At 38.2% G+C, this 21,053-nt stretch overlaps 1 protein-coding gene across 2 annotated transcripts in view; it reads right to left on the reverse strand.

Annotated features, from left to right (window-relative positions):
- RASGRF2 (Ras protein specific guanine nucleotide releasing factor 2) overlaps positions 1–21,053 on the reverse strand; it is a 152,891-nt gene that overhangs the window by 66,022 nt on the left and 65,816 nt on the right. For both annotated transcript variants that reach the window (XM_080372581.1, XM_080372580.1), the window contains exons 3-11: positions 15,147–15,294; positions 14,448–14,537; positions 12,517–12,770; positions 10,976–11,055; positions 10,309–10,502; positions 8,639–8,748; positions 6,578–6,696; positions 1,420–1,580; positions 395–461 (exon numbers count right to left, since the gene is read on the reverse strand). In XM_080372581.1, the coding sequence (XP_080228707.1) occupies positions 395–461; positions 1,420–1,580; positions 6,578–6,696; positions 8,639–8,748; positions 10,309–10,502; positions 10,976–11,055; positions 12,517–12,770; positions 14,448–14,537; positions 15,147–15,294 (1,223 nt within the window). The remainder of the gene's footprint in view (positions 1–394; positions 462–1,419; positions 1,581–6,577; positions 6,697–8,638; positions 8,749–10,308; positions 10,503–10,975; positions 11,056–12,516; positions 12,771–14,447; positions 14,538–15,146; positions 15,295–21,053) is intronic.

The raw sequence follows: 21,053 nt of genomic DNA on the forward strand, positions 1-21,053 counted from the left end.
AACTTTCCACTAATTCCGCCAACTCTCTCAACCCCTGTGTATTTAAGAAATGCAATTATCTGCTTCTTCTTTTAAGGCATATTTTTTTCTTTCTGAGATCCTCTGGGTAAAGTTGTATACAAAAGTCAGCAAATAATTTGTCACATTCCTTCAGCCAGTGTACTTGAAAATCCTATGTGGGCTGTCAAGAGCAAGAACGTAACAACAAACCCTTAGCCAAGCCACCATGCCCATTATTAAAACACCTATTCTACTTTATCAGTCTAACACTGTGTTCCTCTGGTTTCATGAAAGCGGAGAACATACCGATTCGCTCTTATGAAAAGTAAACAAAGGGTACCAATTTTAAGAAACTAGAAACTGCAATTACTGCAAACAGCTGAATTTAACTTACAATCATCATCACTCGTGTCTGTCTCCTCGATCAGTGTGCACTCTATTAAAGACAGAACGCCACCTGTCTATGAAAACAAAGTACATTTTTCACAAATTTTGACATTTGTTCACATTTGTCAATACAGTTATCTTTAAAATTTGATATACCTTAGTCTAAGATTTCACATTACTCAGAGCTCTGAGGAAGATTCATCAATTCCATGATGCATATTTTGCCTAAGAACTAAACTCAGATAGACGAAATATAAAGTTTTGCTTAATCCAACATCAATAATATACTCAAATGTAAAAAATTTCTTTCAGTTTTACCACACTATAATTTATCCCACATACAGACTTGTTCACAAGTTTCAAAAAAGGTAACTAGAATTTCATCCTCTCCTGAATTTAAATCAAATACATACAAGATCTTTTTTTAAAGGTTCAGTTATACTCTATTTACTTTGCAAAATACTTGAACTGTTTAAGGGGTGCAAAGTGAGAAAGCACATAACCAGTCAGAAATGTCTTTGCCAAGTTAAAATTCTATTCAACATAATCCATCCTGTCAACTCATAAGCCAACATTACAAAAGCCTAATTCTCAGCAAATATAACAAGAGTGTTCTTAGAACAGCTTTCAGTTTAAGACAATATGCTGTTCAGGAAAAGAGAATTGATTTTTAAAATAAATTTTATTAAAGCTCTAGAAAAAATTCTTTGATAATTCCACAGGGTGGTACTGGCTGATTTATGCATTGAAAACTGACTTACATTCAGTGCTAGCTTATACAAACATACACGCAGATGTGCTCTTTCTGACCCCCAGCCTATTAGAATTACATGGTTCTAGGAAAAAAACTGTAGTTGGTAAGAACTTTGGCTGAATTCTATTACATGCAATGAGAAGACAAAGCAGCTAACTACTGTGCATCACCTCACTTCTGTTTATAGCAACACATGCACATCTCAGGTTAAAGCCATAAAATAGTATCACTGAAGCTGTTCTCATTTTGTAAATTGAGTTACAATGTAAAGTCTGTACCTTGAGAAGATGCAGTTTTCCTCCTGAACTTCTCGTACAAATTAAAAAATGTTTTGTAAATAAGAAGCACTGCCTTTCTCCTTCCTTCTTCAAAGATAATGATCCCAGACGAACTTTGCTAAGTTTTCCCCTCTCAACTGAAGGGACTTGAATAAGGGAACCTGATAATAAAGATGCAAATTTACTGTACTACAGTAATCTTTAGTAGGCAGTGTTTAAAGTGTTAATGCATTGAATATTATCTTATTAATTAATGCAACTTTTCACTCTAGTAAGTATCAGTATACATCAGCATCTGTTTTAAGCACAACTCAAACATCTTTTTGTTGCACAAGTTCACTTTGTTTTTTTGTGATAGACTCAAACAAGTACAGTCTAGACTAACGCTTACGTACACAGCAGGATTAGATCTTGGGCAAATTCTTAAGCAGTTTAAACACACTAATAGTACATTGATCAGAAGATGAACCTGAACAGCACACTGCACTTTTGACAGCGGCTAGACTCGCCAAATATACATTACTTAGAAGCCAAAAAGGCAAGAGCACGAAAAAAACAGGTTTTGAAGGAAAAGAGTTTGTGTATATGTGTGTGCCTATGTGCAAGAGAGATGGAAATGAAGCATACTTCTTCTTCTTATCTTGTACTGCATAATTTTCAGTGTTCCACAGCTCATCGAAGATGTGTTACCAGTAAAACACTTCTGAACTAAATTGAACCTGCTTACATAAGTCTCAATTTGTGCTCTGCAGAACTCCAGACTGGGGACAGCTTTGCTTCTTCCAAAACCAGTCTCTGACCAACTTTTCCAGATTGATATCACCATATGTATCACTTCTGAATTTGGATCTGGACTTAAATTTGGTGGTGAAGTGCAATTCCTCTATGTATCAAAGAGAAGGATTTTATGATACAACTCACTGGTACCAGACAGGGCAGCCAAGAGACCTCCTAATCTCGTTCCCACACATCTATCCTTACTATCACCCTTACACTGGCTCTTGCCTTACTCCAACATTAGCTAGCTAATAGATCCAAACCAGCAGGAAACTAATGCTGCAAAGCAGCAGCTGACTTAGCTCCCTGGTACGCCTCACTGCAAGGCTGAAAAAGCACCAGTGATGATGCAAAGAAAGCAACAGCAGCAAAACAAGCATGAGGGGATGGATGTTGCCCTGCCTCTTCCAGAAGCACCAAGATACTGGACTAGCATAGCTATATCAAAGCTCAGACTAGTGGCAGCTTCTTGACACAATGCAAGAAAATTATCCATGAAATATTAAATTAATAATACTTACTCTACATTGTCAAAAAAATTATCTTGTTCCAAGTTTGCATACAAAATCTTAAGCGAACAAACAGAGAAATTAAGGTAACTGAGAAAGCTACTGTTTATCTACTTTTTTCTGCACTAAGCTTCTCCTGTGTATTTAATTAGCCTTAATTTATTAATATATTTACAACTTTTACTGTCTGGTATAGCAATATACATACCAGTAAACCTGCAACAGTGTCCTCTGACAGCTGTTTCACATTTAAACTAAATGTGTACAACATGATTTGTGTCACTGCAACAAAACAGTGCAGTAAATTTATACTCTAGAACTAATTTCCAAAGGTCTGCAACATTTTTAGATTCACTTAAATTCTGACCAACATCCACAAATACTTCTTGGTTGCTGTACACTTCCCCTGGACAAAACAGCCTACATGCTTCAGCTGTGAAAAACGGGAAGGAGATCATTCCCATGTGTTGGAATGGTGACTTTTCCATGTTACACCGACTGTCCCTAGGTCACACTGCAGGACCAAGGAGCGTGCACAAAGCAACTCCCAAGCAACTTCTCATCAGAAAATTCTCAGTGTCTTTTTAATCCTGAAATTTCCTCTACCATTTAGGGTAACAATATCCAACCTGTATGTTTTGTTTCTTAGAATAATAGTATCTATAAATATGATAATGCTTACAAATTTAGCTTTACAGATAACCTTTTGGTTTTGTTTTTGGTTTTAATTTTCATTAGAATGCTTTCAGGAATACCATATTCTATGCTGCTAAAATAGACAGAATGTTAAATGGTGTTCTTCTATGGAGCTGGAATGTTATCATTTAATAAGGTAAATCAAAATAAACTAGGGCTTTTTTAAATGCAGAAAAGAGGGACTGCATTATCTCTCTTTGATACTCAGTATTTACAGGAGAAACACACCTCCTATATGTGTTGTATGGCTCATCAAACAAGGACCTCATGCATTCTCATCAAGCTTTTGTGATTAATGGCATTTGGCATTTGGCCACCATGCATTTTACTACAGTTTTCCTCTTAAGGAAAAAAATGGTCACAATTGGCCAATGTACAGTTGCAAGAAGGAAGTGAGGCTAATGCTAGAACATTTGTTAGTATAGTTTGGACAGTCAGCGCCACCTCAGGAATTTTTATCCAGCTACAGACCTAAGCACTTTCAGTACTTCAAACTGCCAGAACAGTCACTCTATTAGCCTTTGCTCAATTCAAAAAATACAAAAGATTCTATTAAAAAAATATATTTTTTTAGCCTCCGGTTATTAATTATTATTATTGCTTGATAAATAATTATTATTGATTGATTTAAAAATTCAGTTTGGTTTTCTCTGTTCTGGAGGTCTTTCTATTTTACCGTAAGGATGGTCAAACTGGAACAGGTTGCTTATTCTGAGAGGCTGTGAAGCCTCCATCCTTGGAAGCAACCAAATCCTCACCGGACATGGTAGAGAGCAATCTGCTCTATCTGATGTTGCTTTGAGCAGGTCTGATTGGACTAGATAATTTCCATAAATCTCTTCCAACTTCTACTAGTCTATGATTTTGTAATTGTTACATATCTATCCACAGAGGTAAATTCATAGCAGCTGATGGCAGGAACATCAGACAGAGTGTTTGGAAGCATTTAAAGGGCCTTGAGATGCCCAGCTGTCTTGGTTATCAGCCACTGTTGGATTGAAAACTGAGATTCCCTGTGTTTCCTTTAGACTCTTAAAGAAAACGTTCCTTAATTGTCTGCCATGACTTATAGTATGCCTGACAATAAAGTCTGCATCTAAGAGACAGAGAAAAGCAGGCCCCAAGAAACCTGAAGGGGAATCCACAATTTACATTGCAAAGCACTGCCAGAGATAGTTCCTATGGTCTCAATTTGCAAAGCTCAACAGAATCAATCTCTTCTTAGAGAAGCGAAGCATGTGACATATGGCCAACTTGTAATTAACCTCACGGGAAAAGCCCGAACAAAGGTAAAGGCACCTCTCTCATTTCTTAAGCTGAGGTTTCCTGTATCCATCTATACTGATTGACACACGGAATAGGAGCCTAATTGAAATTAGAGATGGACATCATTGTAAAAGTGACCCTGCTGTCAAGAGGTGAACGGAAAATGGGCTCTGCATTACTTCAGCTCTATTCAGGTTTCTGCACTTACACAAAATCACATGCAGTGGATGTTCCAAAAGGCTGTGATCCAGCCTTCTGTAACATACAGTCTTGTCCACTGTCCTTTGAATGTACGCCCAGAAATAAATCTGAATTGAATTTACTTAAACTATGGGTTCGACCTTGGTCTAACACTCCAACAATAAACTTTTTCGGACCAATTCCTACAGAAAAAACAGTAAGTTTTTACTGATGAAACACTGGGCACAAATAATACCAGTCAATCTTAAGAGGAAAAAAACCCCAACAAATATATAAACACCAAATATTGTAATCATCTTGGAAAAAATTCTCAAATTTAATTAAAATGCATGGAACAAGTCCATCTGTATTTTTCTCTAAAGCCATATTCGCTTTAAACACCTCAGTTATAAGAAATGCAGATATTTAATGAAGAATCAAGTAATTTAACAGTGACTTGTACAAATCAATCGTGGAATTTATTACAGAAAGTTTCATAGCTTGGCCACATGACTACAGAAACACCACAGAACAGATTTCAAAATGTATACAAAGTCTATTAATTACCAGCTCTGTATATGGCTCTATTAAAGGCAAAATATTCTGCTGAGGCTATCTAGAAAAGGTCTCATGAAGGGATGCACCTGACTTATATTCTTAACCTTTCCTAAATATATTTAACACTTTTCGGACATAAAGAAGCTTTTACCCTATGCTATAGACCTGTACTAGCTGTATACGAACCCACTAACATGTTTTAAATGATCCAGAATTAATTTATTATCTAGATAGGAGAAAAATAAGCTTCAATTATGAAATGTTCACATTTGCTGGTTTAACATTAACCTAAACCCTACCAAACAAGAACTGCAACCAGTTCCTGTTAAAAAGTGACACTTATTTGAAATGGAGAAGTTATTATAACACAATTTTGTGGAAGTTAACAACAAATTCCACCTCTGCTACAACTGTTTCAATAGAAAGAGTTTCCAAAACCATCAAGAATAGACAGAAAAGGACACAGTATGGCTCTTCCCCTCTTCATTTGGTAACCACTATATATTACAAGTAGTCCTACATTCCTGGCAGAACAGAATGCCTTTTCTTCATGATCTCTTCTTGCAGAAATGTTTTTTATAGCTATTCTGAACTTCCACTAAAGCTCAAAAATGCATCTCTCAAGAGGCAAAGTGAGTATGTTCAGGTATTATATCTGTGCTCGCACTATCAATTTGAGATGTTTCCAAAGTACCCAGAAAAATGGGGACAACTGACAGATCTTTTCTCTCCTAGCAATCACTTTACACTGACAAAGCTTCAGGCTTCTCCTGCACTTTTGCCCAAACGTTGGTATCAGCTGGGACTGCCACGTTAACTGACCAGGCAGTCCTGGTCCCTGTGGAGCTGTAGGTAATTTCCATCCCTTTGAAGATCACAGCTCAAGCAGAATGTACATTACTGTCCCATGGGTGCTTTACCATTCATGTGCTGCTGTTTTTCACGGTTCCTGAAGAAAACAGCACAGAAGTGAGGTTTCAACTACAGCCCCAAATTACTTGTCATCAGGACATTTTGTGACTTACCCTCCATGGACCACGAGCAGTCTTAGGATGTTAGCTGTGCCCCCCAGTGCAGTGACCTGCCCAGTGATGGCAACATGAACCCTGCTGGTTTTAACGCAATTTTTTCATGATTACAACAGAAGATAGCTTTAAAGATGAATATCTTACCTTGGCGTATAAAAGTTTGACTGGTATCTAGTAATATATCACAGCCTTCTACTATCGTTCTCTCTATGGCTAGATTCTTCCGGATGTTTTCTGTGTCACTCACTTCATCATGCATCACCCTGTTAGACACAATACAAAATGCACTTTAAATTCCCCTGAAATGCATCTTGCACCTGTTGCGTCTGTTTTCGCTTGCACTTACACAGTGTAGACACAGAAGGCAGCTGATGTCCTTTGCCACCTGCTACAAAACAGATATACCCATGAAGCACATTATCACTCTAGAGGAAGTTTATTGCCTTTTTTCCATCCCTTTCAAATAATTTCATTTTTCCAGCGCTGGAACCAATTTCACCAGACTTGTTCTTAGGCTATTCCTAAAGATATCTGACAGACGCCACCAAGCTAAAAACCCTTCACAGCTGATAGAATATTATTTCTTGATCCTTCGTGGACTAGGCTTCCAAAACCTGGAAGTGTTCCCCGGAATTCTGTATTAGTTACAATACATTGTAGAGTCCCTGCCCATGGCCTTGGGCTCCCATCCTGCTCTGCTTCCGTTTACATCTCAATGTACCGTTCACTTCCCCCTTGCTTCCTATAACAACCACAGCCTTGACGGCTCACCACTTACTTTCTTCTGCTTTTTTTCATAGGCATCCACACCTCCAACAGAGAAATACAGATTTTTTTCAAGGCTGAAACCAATCCAGAGATTTATATGGTGTCACAATGTATAATACTTTCCCAAACTGGGACCAGAGTGCAGTCCCTGAAAGCTCTTCCCTCAGAACTATCTTAAAGGGATGGAAATGAGTCCAGAGTTTTATACTTATGGTCTACACTGCCTGCCTTATAAGCACAGGAGGATCCATCAGTCTCAGACTCCAGTTCTGAACATTCAGTGATGATTTAGTTGGATCAGCAATGAACTCTGACTCATGAGGTAAAGCCAAGTCAAAACTAATTGATCTGCTCAGGCACATAACCCTGCCCAGAGAAATTCTCTCCTTTGCTTGAGTGGAAAGGAGATGTTACTTCTTTCTGCTTCAGATGGCCTCAGAACCAAACAGAACTTGATGAACACTGCAGGAGCCGAACACAAGACATTTCTGTAAAAGATACTGCCTGCCCAAGTCTGTAAGAAGTTAGAGCTTGGAGAGGTGGGACATGACCTGACTCAGAAGGCTGCCCCTGTCCCAAGACACAGCAGGACAAAAAGGGAAGAATAACAAACTCCAAATTAAAGGGTAGTTTCCACAAGGTAGCAACTTCGTCTTAACAGAAAAAGAAAAGGTGAGCAGTCAAAAGCATGCAATTAACAAAAGCTATAAAGTGATTCCTCTTTTACAGCTGAGTATTCTCCAGGTACATCTTTGGTAAACAATCCAGAAACTCAAGATTTATATCCTGGAGCTTATGCAGCATTTCTTTGTTCACAGCAGAAAACTGTGTTCCCCAGGGAGAACAACCAAATTTCTTACTGGGCTGACAGAGGGGAACATCTGACACAAGGAAGAGCTTCACTTTGCAGGTTTCTACAGGGACTGCTGACCAGTTCTCAGAATATATCTTTAGTTCCTGTTTATCTGACATTATTTGAAGCATATATCAAAATCAGTTATTTCATTAACACACATGAAGTATAACACAGACTGAGAACTCAGTACTTTTCAGGACCCTGACTGATTCCCATTGTTACAGAGTATCAGAAAAGCCCTTTTTCTTTAAACTGTGAAAAAAAATACATATTTCTCTATGTAAAGAAAATTGGTTTGCTCATAACTCAAAGAGTAGGTGGTTCCTATAGCAACTCCTATTCTCCCCTACCCAAAACACAAGGAGACACTTCTAGATGTATGTTAGGGAAGGAGGGAAAAAAAAAAAAGAGAGAGAGCCAAAATATTAGATTGAAGTATTTTTGGTTTGTTTCACTGTCTTTGTTTTGGTTTTGATCCTTCTCTTTAAAATAATATAAAAGAACAAAATGAAACCAAAATAAAGAAAATATATTTTCATTTCAAAACTTTTATTATCAAACATAAGGCAGAAAAATCCTACCTTGAAAGTTCTTCTAGTTTAGATTTAGCAAATTCAAGGCTTTTTCGCTCAACATGTTCATGTGGTGTGTGAGCCAGAAGTTCATGAAGTGTTATAATATATCTAGGAATCTTAAAACAAATCAGATATAAAATCAGTAAACCCTTAAAAGAATAATTCCAATACAGCTTTTTGTTAAATATTACCTTGGTCAAAAAAGTTTTGCAAACATAGGCTTTTTTTAAATTAATATCCACAGCTAAATGATTATACATACATTCTAAATATAACAACCGCCAAAAATACTGAACTTTCCAGTGACAGAGACTGTATATGCATATGGATGTTTTCAGTCTGAGGAAACACAAAATCCATTTATTACATTTTAAGAAAAAGATCAGATCAGAGGTAGCCACAAATATGCCATTAAATTTCATTGTTTCATGCCGCTATCCAAGTGCTAATACAGAAAATTTTCACAACTCACTGGGAGATCCACACATACCTACCCTAAATGTTAATAGGATATGTGCATCTAAATTTCTTGTGGGTTTGAAAATGCCAGCTGACCTGTTTGCATTTAGATAAAATTCACATTGCACTAATAGACATTGAAGAACATGCAGCATTTGACTATTAAAGGCCATAGGGCAGCACAAGGACCCTGATCCATTTATTATTACTTAAAGCAGTTTCAGGTCTTGTAACCAGAACCAAGTGATACTGCACGATACCTTGCCTTTACAGAATCAAAGTTATTTAGGAGGAGACAGGAATTCTTACTAAGCTGAAATGAAGAGTCATCAGCAAGGATACCCTCCATCTCACATGACTAAGACCCTCTCTCTCCCTTCTAAGATCCCATGACCTTGTTTCAACTCAGCCAAAAAATCCCAAAACTTCACAATACACAAGCTCAAAGCTAAAAAAATATATTATTACAGGGCTTAATGGCCCTTTAGGCTAATATGAATAACTAGCAGTAATAAAAGTGCCACTGATCCCCGCCCCTCCCCCCCCTTTTTGTTAAACACAGTTTGCTAGTAACTGAACAAACGGAGGGGATTCACTATTCTCTTGATGAGTAAAATGTAAAAAACCACGTAAAATGTACGTTAAATGTAAAAGACACAAAACCATCAGACCAGTGTTTCACAGACCTCTTAAAACAGCTGCAAATAATTAATCCAGGCAGATCAAGTAAAAATATCTGAAGGATAAATAAAGTTTTCAAAACCTTAGCAATGTATTTTTTGTTTTCTAAAGACCAAGTCACTGGAGAGCAAAGTGGGAGGAAAGTTTCAAAACGTGTTCCTAGTAAAATAACTTGTGGCTGCTCGAACTTGCTATACCAGGCATATTATCCCTCTCTGGACCACTTCGTAATCCTGCAGCAGGCAGAAGTCCAATAATTGTTTCTCAGTTTTTTTTCTTTTGGCATTAGTCCTCATCCCACATTCCCCTTCAACATATATAAGATTCTGAAGAGAGATGAATCAGTATTGTTGGAGAAAAGACCTCTACAGGCAGAGTTTCAGTATAATAATGAAACAAATGAAAACAAAATTATTTTACATGAGAGTATTTTTATTCTAGCAAGAAGAATATTCAATCAATCGCAATGTCAGTAACACAAAATTAAGCAATCAAACATTAAAAACAAATAGTCACAAAAAATATACAGAGACTACCTGAAACATGGGGTAAGTAAGGAAAGTTTCCAGCATTCGCCCCTCACATGCTGGGTTGGCTTCATATTGCTTCAAGAGTTTGTCAAAATCTCTGTTTTGCTTACAGTTTGCCAGTACTTGTAGACTATATTGATGATTCCGAACAAATTCTTGATATATGTTCAGCATTGGCAGCAGAATGTCAAATAAGTCAGCTAGAAAAAGTCAAGAAATGCTTTTTTTTTTTCCCAGCTACCCATCACTTGAAACATATTTTTAAAGAAAATACTATGTTCTATGGAAGTGAATTACTATAATCACTTCTGTTACTGCTGTTTCCAATATACTGAGATTTTAGAAACATTAAACTTGGCTCTTTCACCTGCCAACACATGTTTTTTCTGATTAGCTAATAATCAGAAAATATCACCGAAAATTCAGGGGCCCATGTCTAATCAATGCCTAGGGCAGAGCATTCTCACATACGGACTGGAAGGTGGTCGTTACTGCCCATGTGGGACTCCCACTACACCAGATCTTGCGGTATTAGTTGTGGAAATGTGTTCCGTTCAAAAAGGACTTTTTTTAAAAAGTCCTGTCTTTCAAAAAAAACCCCGAAGAACACAACCTTACTGTAATTTCAAATAAATATGAACATTATCCTCCTAGAGAAAATAAAGTAACTTACCTAGGATTAAGGTAGGCCAATTAGCTATTCTTGCTTTTAAGCCTTGGTGAAATATCTCATGAAGAAACATGATTGTTTCACTGAAAAACAAGTATTAAACAGACAAAAAGACAATTCAGGTTTTATTTTCTGATTAATGATTCACAGAGAAACATCTCCTTCCTGGTTAGTAGTATGGTTTGCACTCTGCTAGGGTAAAACAGAAGACAGTTGTTATTATTATGGAAGTAAGTGCTTCTTATTCATAGAATCACAGAACAGTTTGGGTTGGAGGGGACCTTAAAGACCACCCAGTCGCACCCCCCTGCCACAGGCAGGGCCCCCTCCCCCCAGCCCAGGCTGCCCCCAGCCCCGTCCAGCCTGGCCTTGAGCCCCCCCAGGGACGGGGCACCCACAGCTGCTCCGGGCAGCCTGGGCCAACTCACCACCCTCGTGGTAAAAAATTTCTTCCTTAAATCCTATTGAAGTTTACCAGCTTTTAGTTTAAAACTGTTGCCCTTTGCCCTATCCCTACATGCCCCTGTAAAAAGTCCCTCTCCAGCTTTCTTGCAGGCCCCCTTTTACTGCATTGTTCACAATGTTTAGTGCAATAGTCTAAAAAATATGCAGTATTTGGTGTAGAAAGCATATTCTTTTTAGTTCTTTTAAATAAAAGCACCTATTAAATAACATTTTCCACACGGTTTAATTAATAGGTTTTCCAAGAATATCATTGACAATGCATTCAATAGTTTAAGAGGACCAGTAAGATGCAGAAACCTGAAGTCAGTGGTAGTCATCTACATTCTTGCTTGCTGCTGTTTAAAATCTGAAGCTTAACAACTTTCCTACAACACAAACCTTAATATTGTATTTTAGTTTATGAGGTCAACAGCAGCAGGGGACATGCCAGCTGTAAGAAAAACCATAAAGAGTACAGTGATTGTGAATGAGCTATGAAAGGGAAACTAGTCTCGTAACTAAAGGAACGTGTTTTATGTCTTAGAAGTTTGGGGTAGACTTGGATGCAACCCCAACCCTGTATCAAATGTTAGATGCCTTCTGGTTTATTTGTACTTACTCATCACAATAGTATTTGTACGCTTAATGAAAAGAACAATTCTTTTTTGTAGGATATGAAAAGACAAGTGAGAGGGAAGGAGGTCCTTAGGCAGGACAACAGAAAATAGAATATCTGATTTATTCATCCTCAGGGTCTTATCTGGACCATATGAGGCCACTAAGTCAAATTTTCCTCCCTTAAGAGAAAAAAAAGTAACAGGAAAGGTGACAGAAAATTATGAGAACAGCCCCAAGAGGCATGATTCGTCCTTTTCTTCCTCTAGCAGAGGAAGAAATAGAATGTAAGAGGCAAAGAGGTGTCGCTGGTTTCAAACAGCATCACTGACAGCACCATGCCTTTTACCCCTGGAAACGTGGTCTACCTCAGTGACATCGTTTACACCACAGCAAAAAAGCCAAGTGTCAGACCTCACTACTACAAACTGAAGCAGGGAAGAAGCGGTCAGAGAAATTCCCGAAAGCAAAAAAAAACCCCATACCTGTTAAGGAAAATGCTACTAACATCATCGTGACTGATAGGTGGCTTCTTTGAACTTGCAGCCATTCTTAAGGGCCGCAGAAAACAGTTCACAAGAACATAAAGTTGATGTACATATTCAGATTCAGCCTCCACCATGTTAAAAACTATCTGATTCCTTTTTCTCATACTTTCTGCATGGGGAGAACAAATATAATCTTGGACAATAGTTTTCCATTTTCTTCTACATAACCAGCCCCGCATAAAGCTCTGGACCTAAAAACAGACCAAGCAGAAAAGAAGAATGAGAAAAAACATGACTTATCATAAGCTCTCCATTGTAGAAATAAACCTCTAAATGAAATGCCTGTGTTCAAAAAAAAAGGCTGTTGCCCCCATTGATCTATACGTGTTCCTGAATTATATTTTTTCTAGATTTCTCATTGTTAATGAAATTCCCACAATCACTTGGTCATATTTGTTGCCAGGAAACAGATCAAAAAGATACCACGTACATATCAAGGTACCTTTTGCTGCAAGCTCAAATGGTGTGCTTTTGCATATACTCTTCCTATCAGCACAACTGTCCTATGCACTGTGCCGGTTTTTTAACTCCTTTTACCTCCTCTTACACATTTATTTTATACCCCCAAAAGCATTGTGCAATGCTTCCAGGTAACACATTCCAAGACAGACTCAATATCATTATTGACATAACTCTAAAATAGTTGTTAAAGTCAGTTTGCTTTCTGTTCTGAATAGATACCGCTTAGCATGTGTATTTAAAGCTAAGTATCAATATATTGCTTAGAATCTGAAACCTTTGGCATTCTTAAAAAGTATCTCTATGTCACGGGAAAATCTACTTAAGCATAATATCCACTGAAGTTACAAGTGCATTAAAGTTTAGAGAAAAGGTCTGCATCTGGTCACAGAAAATTTCAGTATGTCTTTGCCCTGATCTTGATGTGAAGATCATTCATCTTGAGAGAAACACAAAATCTCACTGGTAGCAGTTTAATCTGAATAAACAACTTTAAAAAAAAGAGCCCATCTGTCAAAATAATCAACATGTAGAATGCAGTGAATTATGTACAGAATCGGAGCACTCCTACTAAAAAAGACACTTCCAGCTCTATTACAAAGTTTAATCTACATGAAAAGGAAAATTCACACAAGGGTACCAGCTTAGTGCTGACCCTGACCTTCAGACTGTGTGACCCAGAAAAAGTGAGAAAATAAGTCCACATACTGTAATACTGTGCAATTTAAGAGACTGAACACTGTGAGAATAAGGGTGACACATAGAGGACCACATCTTCAAGCATGAATTCCAGTGACGGGCACAGCTCTGGAGACTGGTTAAATCCAGCCTTAAGCAATGCTACCAAAAGCTGCACATGTAAATGCCATACAGGTTGGGACAATTCTGTCACTGTTATTAAAAATGCTGGCCATCGTCTCCTGAAACAATCACCATCAAACAGACCAGCTGACAACTTAAATCAAGATTACTCTCTGCGTTGTCAATATTCCAGCTGCACTGACAGAATATACATTATTCTCCTACTAGAAATATATATAAGTATTTTTGTAAGAAAGGAGTATAAAGTCACTATACACTTGACTCCCACAGGGTATCACCCATGGCTTAATTTCAGTCTTTGCAAACACAGGCAATTGAATGCAATGTGCCAGCTTCTTTAAGAAAATAAATATATACGTTGCAAGTGAAAATGAATACTTAAGTAACAAATACACTATGGGATAAATGTGGCACTGAACCATAGGAAACTGAAGTAATTTAAAAGGTTTAATTACGGGCCGGGCAAAGGCAATCTTGCTATTTGACTGTACTTAATATAAATAAATGAGGAAGAAACTAGACAGATTAAAATGCAGGAGTGCAACCCCCACCCATTTCCTCTTGAGCACAGAAGACTGCATGTTTACCTTTTTAATTTTTTTAATATCTGGATCCTCATCTTCCTGGTTGCCTTGATAAGGTCGCATTCTTTCTTTTGTTTTATTGAGAGCTATAATCTGACAAAAACAACCATTCATTAAATGCTTTCTTAAGTTAATGAAACTCTTAGTTACAGACCTAACAGAAAAACATCTCTCCCTTCTTCAAGCCTGTTAAAGCTGCACGGAATGACAAGCATGTATTTGGTCACAGGGACTTGACTACAGTTCTCTGAAAACCAGCAAGGCTCTTGATGCAGATGGAGGAAGGAACAGAAGAGAGCTAGTTCTCCTCCCAAAACCAAGTGTTCCTTTCAGACTTTATCAGCTCAGGACTGCAAGAAAATTTTTAACATTCAGTGCAATACAGCAGTTTGAAATTGTTCTCAATACTGTCACAGCCAAAGACAATGTGTCAAGGATCAAGCTCCTGGTGTGACAACCAGTAGGAAACAATGCAGTCAGCGGCGACCACACTGCAACAGCGCGTGTCATCTTCAAGTCTCTTCAGTTTAACAGTCCCCAGTATTTCTAAGAAAAATATTTAGCCAAGGGTTCACAAGGGGACTACTACATACTAACTGGGTTCTGTTATTTTCACAAATATTGCAGAAATACTGAATATTATTGCAACGCACACAGCAAAATGTTATAATTCAATGATCCCTTGATGGCTGTGGCACATACCTCAGATTTAAGTCTTTCAATTTCTGTGTCTTGATCTTCAAGCTGATGTCGGAGCTGGTTGGCTGCAATCTTTTCAGTCTCCACAATCTGGACAAGATGAATGTACTTCTGCATTAACACCTCCCTTTCAATCAGAATATCTGAATAGCTATGAGGGAAAACATTTATGTTAGTAAAAATATGTTTTTACTTATTTACGTTAGTAAAAACAGCCAAGTATTTTCTTCCATATCCCCTTATGAGATATTGACAGCGTAAACACTGCACCAATGATAAGAAACCTGCAAAACCGTGTTTGTTTGGCTTAATATATAATGAATAAAGCTTGATCGTAAATCAATCAAACTGACAGTGTTCAATATCCTTTTTAAACACAGATGCTAGCGGTACCCAGTTTCCCAGTATCGAGTTACCAAGAACAAGACAACGGCACTGATCTTTTTATGAGCCTCTAATTCTCAGGCTAAGCCGAAGAATTCTCTTAATTCAATTTATTTTATTTATTTTAAGGGCTGCTTTTTTCCCCTTCTTTTCGGACCACTTGAGGGGAGCATCTGGCACCTCCATCAGAACTATTTATAATTTTCCCCACCTGTCAGATCTCTTTATGGGAGAATTCCCGTCACAACTGTTGTTTTAGTTTGCTACACCGAGTTTACTGTTTAGGCCACTTTGAGATGACTCAGATAAATGCATTTGTTCTGATTAGTAACAGGAACTGTGGTGTCAGTCTTCTTTTAGCTCTTTGGTGGCAAACCATCATTGATTTGTATTTTCCTGAAAAGGGAAAGTATCCCTAATGCAATTAGATGTCACAATCAGAGCAGTGACAGGGATCACACTAGAAATAAGAAATAATCCCAGCTTAAGGTAGAGAAATTAGTTTCTTCCTAGGCAACATCTTCATCAGACTGTTCGTTCACGCGATTCAGTCTCTCTCACCTAGGTAATTTAAGCAGAAGACAGACAGTTGTCCCACGTGCTTGTTTACTGGCCTTGATTCAGCAAAATCTACACACACACTGCCTCTTCACCTAGGTTTCAGAAAGCTTGCCCCTCTGACAGTTAAATAATTTTACAAGATAAAGACCAACAAAACATAGCAGAATGAAGCCCTAATCTTTGAGAAAGGACCTCTTACTATTTTACAATTTATCAGGGAAAACGCTGACTATCATATCTCTTTCCACTGTCAAGTTAGCACAGGATTTGGCAGAAGGAATTTCTTAATTACACATCTTTTCCTTTTAAATTTCTGCTTGTTACAGCACTCATTAAAAAAACGAACATTTGCTATTAAATATTGTGAGGCTTTTAAAAATGTAATAATGTGTATCCTCTCCAGGTGATCTTTTTTTGTACGTATTTACTTCCAGGTCAATCAGTATTAGTGCAGTTATATACTGGAGCGGGCCAATCTTGAGAACAGCTATTAAATTCAACTCTTTAACCTGGAAAGCAAGCTTAGATTTAAAATAATTACAGTTAGTTCCCACAGCTATCATAAAGCAAAAGTTTATCCTCCTTGAACAGATTATAAAAAGAATAAGAAATGAATTTAATTATATTGCATTTATTGTTATATTTTGACTACTGCAACAGTAAACAATAAATAGCAAAAAAAGCTCAGGGCATCTCTTCTAACAAGTAAAACAACATACATCAAAAAAAAGCTGTCATGAAGCAATCCATATATCTTAACTGTGCAATAAACAGTAATAAAGTATGAGATTTCAATAATGATCTTGTTTTGCAAGAATGTTGTATTTAATCTCTTTGCACCCTAAAATACATTGGCATATGATATATCGTGTCTGAGTTAGAAACACATTTAGCACTAGTTGTTTTACAATGACTAGAGATATTACAAAGATAAAAATACATGTCACATATATAAGAAAACGTATTCCTACAGCACCACCTTCATTTACATTTAATATAAAAAAGTAGTTTCTTCTACCTAAAACCAGATCTAGACAGGTGACAAGACCTTTTCTCCTATTTATCCTTTCCAAAATTTTCTTAAACTTTTCTACTAAATGCTTCCAATACAGAATTTGACCGATTTGGCTTTACTTTTATTGGAGACTGAAGAAAATAGTATGATACAGAATCACAAAGGGTGAACAGAGCTGCAGTGGAGAGGTGACGTAAGACTGAAGACATAATGTTTTTCTTTCACTTTTTTGATTTTTATTTTCCTCCTTTAAAGGAAGAAACTTCATTTAGATTTTTCAGCTTCTTTAAATGCATTAAGCCAGATTTCCACAGTCTTGCTTTACTAGGGAACAGAACCAGAACTTTGCTATGGAAGATTGAAAAATGTTTGTCCTTTTGAGAGGTACTTAAAGAGCAATTTGCCTAGTTGGTGGCTTTGGCTGTCTAGAATGTCAGTCTTATCCTGGAAACCAAACATTTCCTTCACTCCCATAAGCAGCAGTATGAAGAGCAGTTAATTAGAAAAGCCTGTGTACACCTACACTAACTTAGAATAGGCTATCCATTTTCTCCCTCAAAACTGCTACTTGTTCTGGGAAAGGAAAATTATAGGATTATGGAATCAGCTTCACATACTTCCAACAGCCCTTTTCATCCATCTCTCTGTATGGATGAGTTAAAGATCATCATGCCTGAAGTGCTAACCTGTACGCCAGCACGATGCCAGGAGCCTTCCAAGAGGGCAGTTTCAATAGTGACTCGATTGCACATGTATACAAATCCCTTGTTAGGGAAAATTGTACCAAAGTGTTCAGATGTCAAAGGAAGATGAAAAATTCATAAAACAACTTGTAAGCAGCCAGCCTGGATCTAGTTCTGTGGCTTGGATATTGTTTGATACAAAGAAGCAACTGCTGTAAACCACAGCTTTCTATGGATCGGTATTCACATCTTATCAAGAGAAGCAATTCTACAAATTTATGTTTGTAATATTGTAATAATATGTAGTGAGACGCAAAGACAGAGAATTCTGAAAACTGAGGCTGCTCCAGTTTCCTACTATCATCTGTAGAGACAGGACCCAAAACAGGTACTTCAACAACCTTGAGCTCTGACTGACCACTGCCTACCACACAGAGACTGGAAGAAATGAAGAAATTCCTGAGAAAAATTATGCATTGTTTAGGCCCCATGAAAGCTGATGTGCCCAGAAAATGTAGGAAAACTGGAAAAAGTTTAACCAGTGCCTTATTATTAGGGTCTCTTTGTTGTGGTAGCAGACCAAGACGAAGATTCCAGTAGTGCTACCAGCAAACGTAATTCATTTTTGCACTGAATTCAGACCAGAATTATGGTTCACTGGATCACGCTATGCTAATTCTACTAAAGCTTGCTCAGACAGCTGAAAGCACCAGGCAGTGGACCTGGCCAGAACTGTTTATGTCATATCAAATCACCCTTTTGAAATGCAAAATGCATAACCTAACCAGCTCTTTATGAAAAACAGGCAAGATGGCTCTGGGGGTCTGGAAGGCAAAAGAAATTGTCTAGATCTGCTCATACTAACCACCTTCAAGCAGCTATAGGACTCCTTAACAGAGGAGAAACAGTCTCCAGACGCGTTTTAAAGTCTAATGGCATATTAACAGCCACTGTAGGGATGGAAGCAGTAAAAGTTGCAATAGAACTTATGCAATCCATCCATAAGACTCTAACCACGGTGACTTTGGAGACCATCTGTACACAAGCACCATTAACTTTTAATGAACTCCGACATGATAAAGGATATCAAAGGATAGGTATGGTGAGGGTTGCAGGGCTGGGGCTTATGACAAGATACAGAATTTATATGGGCTTTCAGATACACATGGGCAATTGTTTAGAAAGGGTGTAAAAGAGGTGTCTGCTGATTTCCAGTCAAACAGGTGGGAAATGGCACTTGGACTGGTGAACAACTACGGCAACAGGGACTGGAGGGTGGGTAGGTGGGTGTAGGACTGCGTGATACATGAAGAAGCATGAAAAGTCCACACCCCAAACGATTTCTACTACAAGATTCTTTTAATTGACACAGGGAAATACAAACTGGAATAGAGGGTCTTTTGGAGGGGTGGCCCCAACAAGCACGGGAGGTTTTGTGCACCCAAACCATTGTCAGCTGGGGAATGGCTTACTCCAGGAGCACGGGGGTGTGGAGGGGAATGCTGTCTTCTTTTTCCACTAACATACTTTCCTCCTGATCAGTCAGAGAGGGTAACAGGATGAGGCCGTTGGTGTTGTCTGTGCCTGCATGAGTGCTGAATGTTTCTGCCTGTGCAGACCCATGTGGCCAGCTGTGTTTGTGTGTACATTTGTGTGTTTGTTTGCATTGGAATTACATGCCCAGGCTCACTTCTGGTTCAACCCGGGTATGTATAGCGAGCAGTGACAGCTTCACCTCTACAAAGCTACCAGCTCTGGCAACCCCAATCACTTTGTTCTGTGCATCTAGCTAGATAGCATTCAGAAGGCAGATACAAGATTGCATTCCCATGTTTTGAGCATTACTCAAATTCTCTCTGCCTCATTCCCAGCAAACTAGAAACTATAAAATTTTGGTTATTATAGCACCAAGCCTCAGCTAATGGAGCTTCTCCAACAGTGAGGCATTAGCAGCAAGGCATTTGCTCTGAGCTTCCAGGCAGCTCTGAGCTACCATACTGAGCTTACAAGTGCCTGCAAAATACTATGTGAAATACACCCGGCATTAGCAAGTGAAGTGTGCCAACAAACCTGAGAGCAAGCCTTTTTTTTTTTTTTTTTTCTTTTCTTTTAAATGACTGGTTGGAGGGCAGTAGTTCTTCATATGCCTTAAACAGAGACCTAGCTGAAAGCAGCACTCCCACCTTTCCCTCTGCTCAGCACTTGTGCTTTCCCGCATCCCACCCATGCGCTTCCCTCTCCCTTGTGCAGCGAACACAGGTGTATTGCGTGGATGTGCAGCGAACAGACCTGGAGGAATGAGACAGATTAAAAGTAAGCTGGCAAAAAATAAACAAAACTAAATTCCTTTTAGTGCAAATTAGTTTCCCAATTAAGTTCACACTTGTGCCTGCATGACAGAAGGGCTGGTAAAGGTGTGGGAATGAATGGCTGACTTACGAGAATGACAGCTGCTTCCTTCAGCAGCAATGTGGGCTTATGCAGGACTGAAGCATACATGAAACTACAGCCTGAAGCACTTAATTTAAGACTTTCCAATAAGCTACAGTAGAAAAGGCTGAGAAATTTGATGAGTACTGCATCCGTATCAAAAAAAAAAAAAAAAAGAAGCAAAAAAGTTTCTGAGTTAAAAGCAAAAAACCCCATTAAAACCATAGAATTTGTAAAAGGGTGAAAAGTCCACCTCCATGTATCAAGGGTGAAACAGATTTTTTTATAAGAGAACAAGTTCTGGAACAAAGCCCAAAACAGGACTTCCAAATGCAGTCACTGATGGAAGAATTAGGATTTGCCAGGAATAAATCCTCCAGCCCAGAAATGTAACTCAGAAAAAGCAAAACTTGCTCTGCCACCCTGGATATTACTGAGAACTCAAAGCACTGAGAATTCAAATAAAATGGAAAGAGATGAAAAGCAGGTATGCACATAAAGCTCACAACGGAGTCCCATTAAAATATCCTGAATTGCACCTCCCATTGAAAGCTCACAAGCCAAACAATCTCTCCCAAACGAGGAGAGGACACTATGGGCAGGAACGTAAGCAATGCCAGCATCTACCTGCAGCACACAAAAGCCTGTCAAGCTCTCGAAGAGTGTGCACAGCACTCCCCAAATGGTAAGCAGTAGCATCCCACCCACAGTGAAATCTTCCAAGAAACGATGGACAATGCCACAGCAGAAGTAAGAAATTACGCATCTGCATCCAAATAAAATACCTTTTTTATCCAGAGTGGGACACGGGGCACAGTGAGATCATGTTATTTTTTC

The sequence above is a fragment of the Falco punctatus genome (genome assembly GCF_963210335.1).
Source record: "Falco punctatus genome assembly, chromosome: Z".
Taxonomy (NCBI): domain Eukaryota; kingdom Metazoa; phylum Chordata; class Aves; order Falconiformes; family Falconidae; genus Falco; species Falco punctatus.